The sequence below is a fragment of the Corvus brachyrhynchos genome, unplaced genomic scaffold (genome assembly GCF_000691975.1).
Source record: "Corvus brachyrhynchos isolate BGI_N302 unplaced genomic scaffold, ASM69197v1 scaffold331, whole genome shotgun sequence".
Lineage (NCBI taxonomy): Eukaryota > Metazoa > Chordata > Aves > Passeriformes > Corvidae > Corvus > Corvus brachyrhynchos.
Window position 1 is genome coordinate 1,836,965 of NW_008237229.1, and position 14,494 is coordinate 1,851,458.

Consider the following 14,494-nt stretch of genomic DNA (forward strand, 5'->3'; position numbering starts at 1 on the left):
CGAGGCCTCCGACGCAGCAAGGCTGGCGGTGGCGGGGGCTGGAAGGGCAGAGCTCTTCAGCCAGCCGGGCCCTCCCCATCACAGGGGAGCCAAAGGCCATTTCATTTGTTTCTCCCTCTGGCCTCTGCTTCTCTGAGGGAGGGAGAAAAAACAAAGGCATTAAGCATTTAGCATTACTTCTGATGCAAGGAGGATGCAAAAGCATCTCAAAGTTACTCCCTCTCCAAAATCCTTAAATCCTAGGAGCTTCTCTCTACTGTTAACCCAGCAGAACTGAAGGGTTTTAGTGAGGTCTTTTTTCTGAGTGCTAATGTGTTCTGATGGGCTATTTGGGACATTCTTCTAGTCTCAGCTTCCACCCTGACACTTAATTTCTGTGGTGCACTTAGATATGACTTGCATTTATGAAGAAGCACTATAAATGGCTCGATCCCCTGGTACAAGTTAGCATAACGTTTTCCAACCTGTATTAAATTCTCAGATAATTTATGAGTTAAACCAATTATACAATTTTTTTTCAACCACGCTTATTAATACCTCTGGCTGTACTAAGAGCTCATTGGGCTCTAAAACATGCACAGAAGATTAATCTGTACAAAACAGATGGTTAACACATTTAAATGATTATTCACAGTAGCCCAGATAACATTAAAGAACTTGTCACCATTAAAATTCATAAGTTATATTCCCAAATTTCACAACTCAGGTCAAGAACTGCAACCATAATGATCACCAGTGAAATACTGTGTCCTGACTCACTCCATACAAGTAAGCTACTCTTATAAAAGCACTCCTGCGCTTCAGGAGGGGAGGGTGGCAAGCAAAGGAACTGATAAGAAATAATTACACTAATAACCTGCTAATGAAAAGGTGAATTAATTGAAACACACCATGAAGTATCCAAGATTACACAAAGTAATTCAACAGATGTTTACACTGGAAGGCTGACTATCCAGTGCAGGAGTTAAATCAGATTGTGATATTAATGGCACATCCAATGCTAAAGTTGATCATGGATTTTCTGTTCCCTACTGTCAAACTTGAAATAATACTACATGTCATTCTCACAAGGAAACCATTTGAGAGGACCAGGGAAATCAGAAAATGACATAGCCAGTATCACACAGAACAATAATACAGGAAACAGAGTTAATTTTCTCATTGACAGAACTACCATATAAACTGCCCACTACTGTACCTTCATGACATCTTTATAGGAGTGAATGGCCTCAACTTCCTCTTTGTCATCATCATTGTCATCCTCCACTCCTTCATCCAGAGCATCATATCCTTCATCCCTACTCCCATCTGTTTCTGTGGCATTAGTCATGTAGTCAATAAGCTGCTCCAGTGGAGGACTTAATTCCCGCTCTTCATTGTCCTTCAAACCATAGTCCAGGGCTTTATATATAATAATCCCTAGTGATTCAATAACCTGTAAAAACAAAGAAGAAAAATATATTAATGCCATTTACCTGAATGAATAGGTCAAGTGAGGAACAAGGTTTTTTGGTGTTTGTATAACAAACTCTGTCACAGAGAGGGCAATAAACATCAACGTCAAAGAGAAAAATTATCTGCTAATACCTACAGTAGCACTTGAGTAATACAGCATAGAACAAGCAAGAGCAGATCATACCACGTACCTACCACTTTCTTATTTCAATACCTGAAATAAAAATCCATCATTTAAGAACAAAGCAGGACCTTTTAAGGTTATTTTCCCTTTTTTCTTCTGATATTACAAACCTCCAAGTAACATTACTCTACTTTTTAAGACTATATTGCACTCACATGATCTTTTTTTGTGGGGCAGATGGGAAGAAATTAAAAGAAAGAATAAACTAACATGAGATACCTTCCTCTTCCCACAGCTTAATGACACTTGGAAACTGCCCTTCAGTTTCTGCATCTCTTCATTGACCTGTGAGGTGTCTGGACACAGCTGTGGATGTCCCAGTATTACCCACTGAGCACTGGGACAGCAGCCCACACGAACTCCTTTGCCTGTTGCACAGCTGGTGGAGGCACACATATTCCACTGAAACTACCAATGACTGTATTCCATAGTGATGAGGTAGTACCCCAATTTTTCATTGAATTGAGGCTTCTTATTTGTGCTCTGTCAAGAGCAAAGCAAATTGATGACCTCTTACTCAGTGTGAGCTAGGAAAAGATTGTCATGACCATCCCACAATGCTAAATGCATATTTTCTCTCTTGGCATTAATTATTTTCCTTATGAGCTTCTAGAATTTTCAAGATGTAAAGAGATGGCATTTCAAATTGAGGAGTTTGAAAATGGGTATTAATGAAGAGGGAAGGGAAAATGGGATTGCAATAGTAAACCACAAGAAGGTAATGTCACTGCTGGAAGATCCTTGTCTGACAATGGAAGTAGGACTGGAGCTATTGCATGTAATCTCTGATCTTCCTTGTGTGTTGGGATAGATAGCATGTCACACAAATTAGCAGACTCCAGTGTAGGAGTAGTAGGCACAGCAGCAACTTTAATAAGAGGAGCGTTTCTAAATATACCAAACCTTGTCATCAAATGCCATTTTCTCTAATCTGCCCTTCGGAATGATCCTGGTTGACACTTTTTACTGCAGAGTTTTGAAATTCTATTTGGGTAAATAGGACAACACAAAGGGAGTCTTAAAACATTAAATTTTACTCTAGCTGCTTACTTATTTCAGCAAAGCAAAGTATTTTTGGTCTGAGAGGCTGGAGGTTAGCAAAGACTTAAAATCGTTTCCCATTAGTTTATCTAGACAGACAATTTAATGATTGCTGTAGTCTGACAGCTTTACACTTGTGTACTCCATTCCTCTGTTGGGATTACTTTGCAGTGCAAATTCACTTTGCAAGACAGTGGCTAATAAACAAAAAACAAATTTAAAACCCAATACATAAAACTCATTCTTTTATAATTTATTTCCAATAATTTTGGTAACTTGGTTCAATATAAAAATTTTGCACGTGCTATTCCCTTGAAATGTGTTTATACATATTTATTAAAAAATGCAGTTAAGGAAAGTGATTAGGCAAATTAGTGAGGAAGAAAAAACTGTAATAATTTTTTCAGTTCATAGAACAGCGTCTGACTTGGGAAATGCTATTGAGACAGGAAAGTATACCAGGGAAGCATCGCTGTTTTCTTGCTCAGTTCTCATACCCTTCCCCTGACTTCTGCCATGACCCACTTAGGAGACAGGATACAGACCTTAAAAACAGCTCTAACAGATTAAACTTATATTTGTAGTATATCTTGCTCACTTCTTATGGAAGCTATTCTGCAGTAACTGTCTTGTAAAACTTGCATTGTTAAAAAAAAATTTGAAAATGTTGAAGTCACACAAAGTAAAATATAGGAATTCTAATGGTAGACGTGTTTCCTGTAACTCAGGTTCTGAGTACAATTCCAATATAAATCCCTTCAGCAACTGAAAGGGAACAAAAGAATACCAGTTTGAAGGAGACTGAAATGAAAATGAAGTATAACTGAATAATCTCTTTGATACTTTGAGCACCTGGGAATAAACACAAGTAATTTCTAACTTTAATAAAAAGTACATTTGAAAGGGCTTAGCATACATGAAGACTGAAATGTCCAGATCAGATGCAAAGAAAATTATGTCTTGTGCCATGCAGTGATGGCTGCTGAACACAGTTTCTGGATTTTGCTATCAACACTTCAAAAAAATAGAAGAGGGGGTGGATAAAGAAAGTGTACTCTCTTTGCCTTCTTCTGTTTGGGAAGAGGATTAAGGTACTCAAAAGCACCGTGGCTAAAACTGGATGACAGCGGCTGCTTTCTTTGATGTATCAGCAGTGGGGCTTTTGCAGCTCAGTAATATGGTTTGTGCATTTTTATGTACTATGAACAGATTTCCTAATACATGCAAAGCTGACACAACACGAAAGCCTGTAACAACACCAAGTCAGAGCTATAGTTCAGTCTCTCAGCTTCTTATTTAGGAGATGGGATCAAAACCATATTTACTCATTGTCTGTCTGTATCACAGATTCTTCTTGCTGAAAGACAAAGCAGCAAACAACTTAACTAAGTAACTTTGCCTTGAGTTGCGTTAAAACTGAAAACATTCAGCACTTTCAGTAGTATCAGTTTACCAAGGATCCTGTAAACCACACAATTGCCATATGAATATCAAACAAAAGTCACAGAATTGTCAACACTTCTTCCTATGGATAAAACTACTAATGCAACTTCATACAAATGAACTTTTAGGTCTATATAACTAGAAGCAAAATATACAAGTCAACTGATTGTTACTTTAATGCATGAGTGCTGTCACTTTGCCTGTAATATAAATCAAATACAAACAAAAAAAGGAAAAGCTGAATGGATGAATTGATAAATAAGTGGGGGTTTTGAGTTGGATAATCAGGGACTGTCACTTTTAATTTTTTTTTTATATCAATTATTTACAAAGAAATCACAAGTTCTAAACTGTACTGTTGGCCAGCCAACAAAATAAAATAAAAACACAAAATAAAAACTTTTGGCACCTAACCAGTGACAAGTACTGACATAGTTTTCAATTACACGTGAAAACAGAGCTATATTAAGAGAAACGAGGGTAAGAATGGACCTAGTGAAGCTTTTTTAAACCACAGAGTTGCACATTGACAGCCCAAAACAACTGCATGACACTGAAATAAGTGTCATCACTAACAATAAATAATGCTGCTCGATTCAGGTTAAAAAAAAAAAAAAAAAAAAAAAAAAGATCTACCCCTTGAATTTTAGAACTCATTTGTTCCTGATTGATTGACATTTCAGCAAATGACCTGACCTCTGGAAATCAATCATTGGATAAATAAACTTAAAAAATAAACAAGGAAGTCTGCATTATTAAGCTTTACACCTTCTCATCAAGTTCTTTTGAAAGTCATGGCTTCAGACCAAAAAAAACTCCAGCACAAAAACATTTCCCACAGACTGAACTTGTACTTTGCTGTGCTGAAATCATTAGTGAAAGGGCAATTTTGTCCCACCATGAGTATTCCTGCAGTTTCTACACCAGTCTGGACTCATATTATATAGTGTTTTTCTAATAGATTGTGATAAAGTTGCTGGAACACTTTGACTTTAAAAACAATGAGAAAACAATACCCACACACTCCTTTTACACGTGGCAAAAACAAAACCCAAATTATTCAGATTCTCTTCATATACAAACACTGCCTGGAACTTTCCATTCCTCCAACACATTGAGGCATGCTTCTTGGACAGGGGTTCATTAGTGTTCTACGTCTTTCATATGACCCAAATTATGCCCTTCCAATGAACTCTGCCCATTTAACATTCTTGAACTCTTCAAATATACAGCCTTTGTACAGGAACCAAACAGGTTTGATACTTGCAAAAGTGCAATTATTGCAAGCACTTCACTTGGAGAAAAATCCTTTTTTCCCCCTCAACATATGTATCTCCCCGATTCTTGCTGAAACGTAGATGAGAACAAGCAGAATCCACATCTCACGGCACACACAATAGGGCACTGTCTGAGCTTTCATCCCCTTCCTAGGCCTGCCTCAACTTTTAAACAAAGCCTAAGGACAGGCTTGTACTTATAGCAGCAAAGGACTGTTTTTCAGCTCAAATGCCTGTCCCTCCCTAAAGCTCTCCCTTCCTCCAAAAGCCACTCAGGTTTTGTGTCCCTAAACTTGGATTAAAGCCACTGTAAAGCTCCAGCTCCTAAGGTGAGTTAATTAACTTTGAACTTTCCCACAGGGGTCTCAGATAATGGCCACCAGCCACAACAATATTTGCATTATGACTGCACTTTTATGAATTCCACTAATTTTTATTAAAAAAGTGAAGTACAATAATTATTTTTAAGTTCTTCCAGATTTTACCTAGATCTCCAACACACTTAATGAAGGAGAATCATTCTGCCTCATGGTAAGAGTACTCAGGGCTGGCACTTCGTAGGGCAGAGCTCCTCTCCACCACCAACTCTGCCATCACCCATGGTATTAGGCAGCACTTGGTCAATCTGTAAAGACTAACCTGCCCTAATGCTGACTTTAACTTAGCCTGCCATGAATTCAACACAGTGCTTCTGACACCGTAACACATGGCATAAACACAGACACAGTCAAGAGTTAGGTATCTTAAATTTTCTATGACATACTACAAGACAAACACACACAAGTTTTTGTGCTCAGGTTCTGTAATATGGTCCAAAGGACTGGCATGTTAAAATGTTATGAAAAACCAACTTGTTCCTCTCCAGCTAGCTGACAAAGGGAAAAAGCTTTCGCTCTGGGTCTCGCTTCCACTTGTAACAAAGTCATTCGTTGTTTCTTCAGCATTCAATTCTGGAACTGAAAAAGACCAGGCTTTTAGGAAAGGTGAACAAACAAAGGGGTTAGGATTACCCCACGTGAATTTTTTTTGTTCTTTAGCTCATCCCGAGGTGCCCTACATAACTCTCAGGAGCGCCTCATGGAATTGCACGTCTAAATAGGACACTGTGAGAGATGCGCTGCTGTCGCTGCACACTGCGGGTACATTAATGGAGTTTTCACCAGAGCATTGCCAAGTGGAAATGGGGTAGCATTACCCAGGTTTTAATGCCAGGGGATACTGCTAAATTTAAATATGACCTTCACTAAATTAGGGTAACTTGCAACAGACTGTCAAATGAGAACAGTGAAAAACTTTCAAGTGCTTCCAGGAAAGCAGCAAGGATTTGGACTATTTCCAATGAATCAAATGAATCACTCATTTCCAAAGAATATAGACATAAGATACAGCATTATTTAACTTCTGGGTGATGCTGGTTTGCTATGGAAATAACTGAAAGGTACTGCTTTCTGCAATATAAGGCGCCTTGTTTTTTAAAAGTCAAAGCAGTAATGAAAGCAAAGAAAAAGAAAATCAGAGTATTAAATACATCCTTTTCATGACGTTCAGTCTGGTTTAGATACATTCAGAGTTAGGAAATTTTCTCTACCATATTCAGAGATCTTTTTCAAAATGGTTTTATATCCTGAGTCTTTGAATGCACTGAGTGGGCAGAGATACCTACTTACTGAATTCTTTGTTCTATTCAGGTGTGTGTTAAAGAGATTCAGTGCAAGAACTTCTGATCAAAGACACAGAACAAGCCTGAAACATACAAAGGGGATGCTAGCTTTTTTTTGTTTTCGTTTGTTCCCCCCAAAGTGAATATGTGAAAACTGAAGCAGTTAAATGTTGTTGGACACAGTTGCCTCTAGGAGTGTAGCAGTAATGTAACTGTAAGTTTATTAAGGATCAAGTGTAATACAACTCTTCAACTTATTGAAAGGTTTTGATAATTATAAACGTGGTTTTTAGTTGTTAAAATTGCACTATAGATATTATGTAAGGAGAACTATAATTTATTAGCATAAATGAAAGTAGAATTTTTTCTATTGTAACAGTCTCAATTTACATTTTATCTGCAGTGTTTCATTGTAAACACGGAAACAAAACTGTTAATTTTCTTCTAGCTTTTGTTCAGACATTATAATCCCAAGATCATGACAAATGGTTATTCTGTTACCACAAAATTTATTCAACCTGAAGGAATTTCACCATACTGTCAGTTCATACCCAGAGAAAAACAAAATTAAGTTCCCTAATTTAACTGTGGAAGCTTCAGTAATGGCTGAAGCTTCAGTAAAAGAATTAGATGCAATAATTAAGTAACATAGATGGTGAAAGTCATTTGAAAGTTCTTAAATACACCTATATTCATATCAGGGCTTCAAATACAGGTCATGTGATCTTGATCCCATTTAAATAAGGAGAATATGTTTTTTATCTTAAAAATCCAATCATGTCACAAATTTCTATTCTAGTTCTGTTGTCTTTTATTTTAAATTTTATTTGATAAAACATAGCTAAACATATACATATCGTTTTTTACAGAAATAGAAAACAATGAGGTGAACTCCCCAGGTGAGGGAACAGAAGGAGAGAAGACTTCACCTGACTACCAAAAACATAACAGGCCACAGAAACACCAGTGGGTACAAATTGTGTAAGAGACAGAAATTGCTATTTGTCACATCAGCCTTTTGAAAAAAGCTTTATCTAGATTACACGAGGGTTATCAGATTAACTGCAGCAAAAGATTTTGCAGTGAGAGAGAGAAGTAAGCAGCTCAAGGAAAACTGGCACAAAGGAGAGCGAGACTAGTTCCGTAGCTCTGATCCCGAGAATTCGTGTGCGACTGGTTTAAGTTTGGCTGACGTTGCACACCTGCCAATGGTCTGTCAGACAAGACATAGAAGATAGATAATAAAGACCTTACAGGAGCTTTGGTTCAGTTCAATTTACGGTACTCACAAAGCAATGCAAAGTCAATGCCACTTTTATTCAAAACATCACAGTTCAACTACTCTACTCCAAGAGTCAGTTTGCATGAATTTTTTGGCCTACCCCATGGCTTTCATGTCAACCACTACAGTTGCCTGCTACAGACTTCACCCCCATTTAATTAATCCAAAAATTAAAGTGAGTAAACACCTGCTGCAATATAAACCATTTGCTCTCCTCTGAGTCAAGAACTTTTTCACGTCTTTTCCCCAAAATTAATGACTACAAAAGCCAAGCAAACAAAATATCAGTACAATGAAAGCTATTCTTTTAAATACAAATTCTTGATTAGTTAGAGTTTTACATTTGCATGTACATCTTACAAGCTTTCCAGCAGCAGCTCACAACAGACTTTATAAAAGTTAGGCTGGTTTCACCATATTTGTCAGGGCTATGCCTGCATTTCAAGCATTTCACAGATGATGAACTTCACAGAGACAGATGAAGCACCTGAGCAAGTTTACACAGAGTAGGGAACATGACAACTCTTCTGGTTTGCCTTTAGCTTTCCTCAAATCCATCTTCCTTCATTCCTGGAAAAATATGTCTTTCTGCCTCCTAACAGACTTCTCTTGTCAGTCACATTGTCCTAATTCCAGGATTCCATGCATAAAATCAAATATGTAAAGGAAGAAGCCCAAATGCAACCACTCAACAGGTCCTTTTCAAAGTGATGTGCCACAAAAGAAGGCTGGTATATGCTGCTCCTTTCTAGTGACTGGAATATTCATTAACCACACACAAAACAATACTAATTTAACACTGCTTGTCTTAGAGGTACTGCATATTAATGGCAAGTCACATAACCACCCATAAGGTTGTCCTTTCTATCCATGCCAAAGGAGAAACTTCAAAGACGTCTATGGGATGTTGCATTTATCATGTAGCCACCTAAGACAAACCATGCACAGCTACCTCCACTATCTTGTGGAAGGTCACTCAGCCATATCAAGGCTTCTTTCCTAAAGAAACTGATGGGAATTCACACGTACAGCCTGTGGCCAGAAAGGAAAAAATTTGAGACTCTTACTGAGAGTTTTTTATTAGTCATATGTGTAAGGGAACTTCATCCTGACGTAAGGACATACCTTGATTATGAAATGTGAATTTTCACATGGACTGTCATGAGTCCAAGGAGTTACTAATGGGCCAGACACATTTTTCATTTAGGTAACATATGATCTCTGTCATGCAAAATATTACTGCAGGCTGACAAAGCCTCTGCAAAGATCCTGATTTTATGAATATTCTTCCATGCCCTCTTCCCCATAAAAAGCAACATTGGACACAGACATTTGGATCACTCAAATACTCCTCCAAAACTGAATGCCTAAGTGAACATAATATATCTGAGTAATGAGAAAGGGGAGCTACTGCAAAATTACCTTCAAGCTCTCAGAATGGCCTTACTGGAAAGACTGATATTTGCTAAAATAATTCAAAGAAGCACAAGTAGGCACTGTTGACAAATTATCTACCTATAAAAAGACATTAGCTTGACATTATTTTTTTCAGGTCTGAAATTCAGATACAATCATAGCATGGAATGCTGAGTTACCCTACACCAAAAAGCAACAGAACGTGTGGCTGAAACTCAGCAAAAAGCTCAGTGCCTGCTCTTAGGGCCACAAAACCCCAGAGAATCCATCTATGAAATGGCACTCACAGATTTCTATTCCCTTCTGAACAATGAAATCGCCACAGAAGAAATCCATATTAAGACACACTCTATCACAGATAAATTATATAAAGCATACAGTTTATAACCTCAGGCATGAAGTACCTTAGCGCAAGATATTCCAGCACCTCTCAGTTCTCAAAGTCATCGAAGTGCTGAACTGTGACAGTTTATAATCCTTAATGGAACAGCCATATTCCTGGATTGCAAATTGCTGAGCATTGTGTTAGTGCTCTCTGCCAATAATGACAATATCTATGTATTCTAGTACAGTGATGATAACAAAGATTTGCTTTCAGTCACAGGTCAAAAGTGTTATGCTATTTAAAAAAAAAAATCATATGGATTTTATGCTTAGCTAAAAAAAAAGCAAATCAACATCAACAACAACAACAACAACAAAATCAACCTCCATAACAAAACCAAAGCATTCCTGACTCTGGCTGTCTGCAGAAACCTCTATCACACAGCCAAATTTTCTACAATGCTCAGCACCTGACCTTTGAATAGAACACAGATATTATCCAGATAACTTATTTAGTTGCTTAGGTGGCAGCCAAGTTATGAGATATCCAACAACTGGTAGAGAGGGATTAACTCCAACACCTCCATCTATGTAAGACACACAGGTTCTTGGGAACAAAAACCCACACCAAAAAAAGCTATATGCATATCAGCTAAACAGATTTACCGCCTCAAAAATCTATAATAAAATTATCTGCTCTATTCAGTGAATTTTGCACTGCCCGGGAAACTGCCTGGTAGTCTCATAAATTTAGGCCTAAAAGAGCCAATCCTGAGTTTCTCCTGTGCTGAGACCTTGTTAATGGATGTGCTGATGTTCCTGTACAAGCCACTCTCCTGTCCTCAGCCCAAGAAAAAGAGAGGCAGGTAAAGATGTGTATCTGAGGTAATATGGTAGCAAGGGGAAAGGAGAACACCAGGACAGAGTGACCTGTCACATCCACAGGAGCTCTAATGCAGTCCTACACAATTCATCCCTGGATCAAGGATTCACAACAAGCTCCCCAAAGCTTCTTCACTGGCTTGCAAAGAACAGAGCTGAGCTCAGGTGTACAGGGATTATAAATCCCTTTGGATGTCTTATGTTTTGGAAATGAAAATAGTGCTGCAATATTACCCAGTCTTTCTAACCACATTATTACCCTTTAAATGACAAAAAGAGATCCCTACCCAGAAAAAGTAAGTCAAGGCATTATATTAATACTATGCTGAGTTTCCTGATTTTTTGAAAATATCACACTTTTGGGTTAATATCAACTAAAATTAAGGCTTTATAATGTCCAGGTAAGTGTTGTCACAGCACCTCTAAGTCAGAATACAATTTCCCCCACAATTTCCTTGATGCAAAACAGCCAAAGACTTCAAATCCTAAATTTAGTCACATCTTTACACCCCCAACCTCTCCAGCAAAATAAGCTGCACTGCCCTTCCAAAACACATCACAAAGCACAGGCATCACCTCTGCTATCCAGTAATGGAGCTAGTTTCAAATGTAGGAAGTGTATGGGGCAGAAGGTCTGTCCTGTGGGGTTTTCCTCAATGCTCTTTCTCTGTGAAACCTCACACTGGTCATTTCCCCTCTCCTATAACAGTTTTACCACCTACTATATGAGGATATTGACCCATTTTCAAAGCTTTGGATAAGAAGTGCTGTGCAAGTCTAAATTACATTTCTGCATGACATGCACACAGACTTAAACACAGCTGGAAGTGCTTCTAATCATCCAGTTTTCCATATGACTTTTGTTCCCAATAAAGTAGAGGAAGGAAAAATGAAGAGAAGTACACGCCTGAGGCTAATGGTTAGGCTTATCAGCTGGGTGCAATGCAAAACATAAAGCTGCTTTTCTCTGAGAATATAAAGCAAGATGTAAGAGTGGTTTATTTAAATGTAAGTAGCACAGGTAGCCAGAGAAAAGAGTTACTAAGGTTAGAATATCAGATTGTTCTAAACTTCACAGGAAATAAATTCTGACAGCATCATCCCTTTGTCTTGTTACACCAATGTAATTATACCTACCAGTCTACACTCTAGAGAATTAATGTCTTGAAGCTTAAGAAATGGGGAAAAAAGCAAGGTTTTAATGATTTTTGACACTGTGGCTTTAAATTTTGATCCTTAATTTAATTAAGTGTCCCAAATTATTTTTAATATCCTTTAACATTTTAACATTTTACAAACTCTACCATATCCACACAACCTCTTGGGAATACCTTTTCTAACACACACAGTGTGACAGTTCATATTACAGCTCAAAAAGAAATTGTCTAGCAATTACTAGACCAATCAAAATGAAAAAAAGGTTGTTTCTTCAGATAGTTCTCTAACAAGTAGAAAATTTTTCCTAGAGGGAAGAAAAAAATTTAATTAATTAAAAACAAAAATAAACAAAAACACCCCCACCACCAAAACAACAAAAGACCAAAACACCACAAAAAATCCAACCACCAAACAACAATGTAACAGCCAGAAGGTCCATTAAAGATAAAATACTAAATTCTGCTGGACTTCCATAGGAACCCCAGTTTTGGAATAGCAAAAACATTCCCGCCTAGCCAAGAAATAAGTTACTTAAAAATAATGTCCTTGGACTGGAGAGATATTCATTTGATTCCCTCAGAGAATCGTTTTCTCTTGTTCTCTTATTTTGTAGCCTCCCAAAAGTTTAAGAAATCAAGAATAAAAGAAAAGCATCATTGTATTACAAACACATGCCTATTCTCTGACTAAATGAGCACAGTCATCAATACCCTTGAAGGAGTTAAAGATCTTCAATTAAATCAGTTTGAAAGAGCATCTACTCAACTACCTCCAGGGACTGAAACATTCAGTACTTCAAGTGGAACTGAACAATTTATATCTGTGAATGCCGAAGCAGAGAGTGACAGCAGAACCCGGTTTCATTTTCTTTTCATTAACCCCTTTGCAGGGATTATTCGCACCAAACAGGCATCAACGGGTAAATGTTACTTTATGCAAAGGCAACACCTCCCAAGGGAGGGGAGTCTTTAGTGAGGATCAGCACCACGAGGAAGTGTTGGACAAACTGCCATGACACAACTTCAGAGAATGCTGCTTGTAAGGAATTATTCCTTGCCAAACCAGAGGAGTTGGGTGGGTGTCATCCTCCCTGCCCCGCGTACCCCCTGCTAACATCACAGGGCTTGTGTTGCCGTGTGGTCTGACAGCTGACTTAGCTGGGGAAAGTCACATTTCCCTGACCAGCTCAGGGAAAAAACAACCCCAACCAAAACCCCAACAAACCTAAGCCCCAACTCCCTGTGCTTGTGCAGATGCACCCTGTGCTACCAGACATCAGTGCTGGCTTTAGGGTAAAAGAAAGCACAGCACAGAAGAAACTTCAAATCTATTCCTACCCATAAAAGAAATGTCTGTTTTAACTGGAAGAGCTAAAATTAGCCTTAACAAGGAGTGACTGCATGATTGCTTGCCATAACTATTTAATATATTTTGATAAAATGCTTGGTGTAATGTAATCCTTACTCTAACAATTTTTCTATGTTTTTACAATACGTTGTCTTCCCTAATCTCCAGTTTTAACCCATGAACATTGATTTTTACCAAATACTTGTTATGATAGATATAGCTAAGACGGGTAGGTTGAGCTACCTAGAAAAATGTATGAGGTTTTGCTTTGTATAGTTAAGATTAAAAAAAAACCAAACCAAAAAAAAAAAAAAACAAACCAAAAAAAAAAAAAAAAAAACAACCAACCCAAACAAGAAATGTTTGGTTCTTTTAAAAATATGATATTAAGATGAATCAAGTAACCCAAAAGCAAAACACAATAAAATAAAAATGTCTAACTCAAATGATAATAATAATATTTTAAACTAAGATTTATTAGCAAGAGAACTCCAATAATGTTAGAGATTTCAAAGTGGAGTAAAACACACCAAATACAATGCGTTCTTTTAGATTTTTGTTTAAATTGAATTAAATAAAATCACTTAACATCGAGTTTCTGAGGATTTTTCCATTAACACTCAAAGGTGTTTTTATGGAGTAATATGTGACATTCCAACAAAGCCCAGGTGCAAAGGAACAAGTAAACAAGATAGATAACCTTCCCTGATCACTGCCGTTATCTAATTAAGCCAACAAAAGTGTTCTACCAGAAGAAATTAAGCTTTTCTCTGTCCTAGAAAGCTCTCTATTTTCAGATGGGAATGAATAATGTTTACAATAATTTTAAACACATCTCCCAGCTACAACACCATGAACTGACCAACCAGTGGGACTGTGTGTCTGACCTAGAAACTTGTACAAAAAAAATTATTTTTTTTCCCTTATGCATAAGGTACACCTCAAACTGTGGATTATTGCTCAGTAGAAAGAAAGCATGGCCTCAGGAAGAAACTTCCTCCAGTGAGCAGAGACTTCTGTAGTTG

At 37.6% G+C, this 14,494-nt stretch overlaps 1 protein-coding gene across 4 annotated transcripts in view; it reads right to left on the reverse strand.

The window, feature by feature from the left end:
* SPIRE1 (spire type actin nucleation factor 1) overlaps positions 1–14,494 on the reverse strand; it is a 116,190-nt gene that overhangs the window by 71,825 nt on the left and 29,871 nt on the right. For all 4 annotated transcript variants that reach the window (XM_017729467.1, XM_017729465.1, XM_017729466.1 and 1 more), the window contains exon 2: positions 1,199–1,435. In XM_017729467.1, the coding sequence (XP_017584956.1) occupies positions 1,199–1,435 (237 nt within the window). The remainder of the gene's footprint in view (positions 1–1,198; positions 1,436–14,494) is intronic.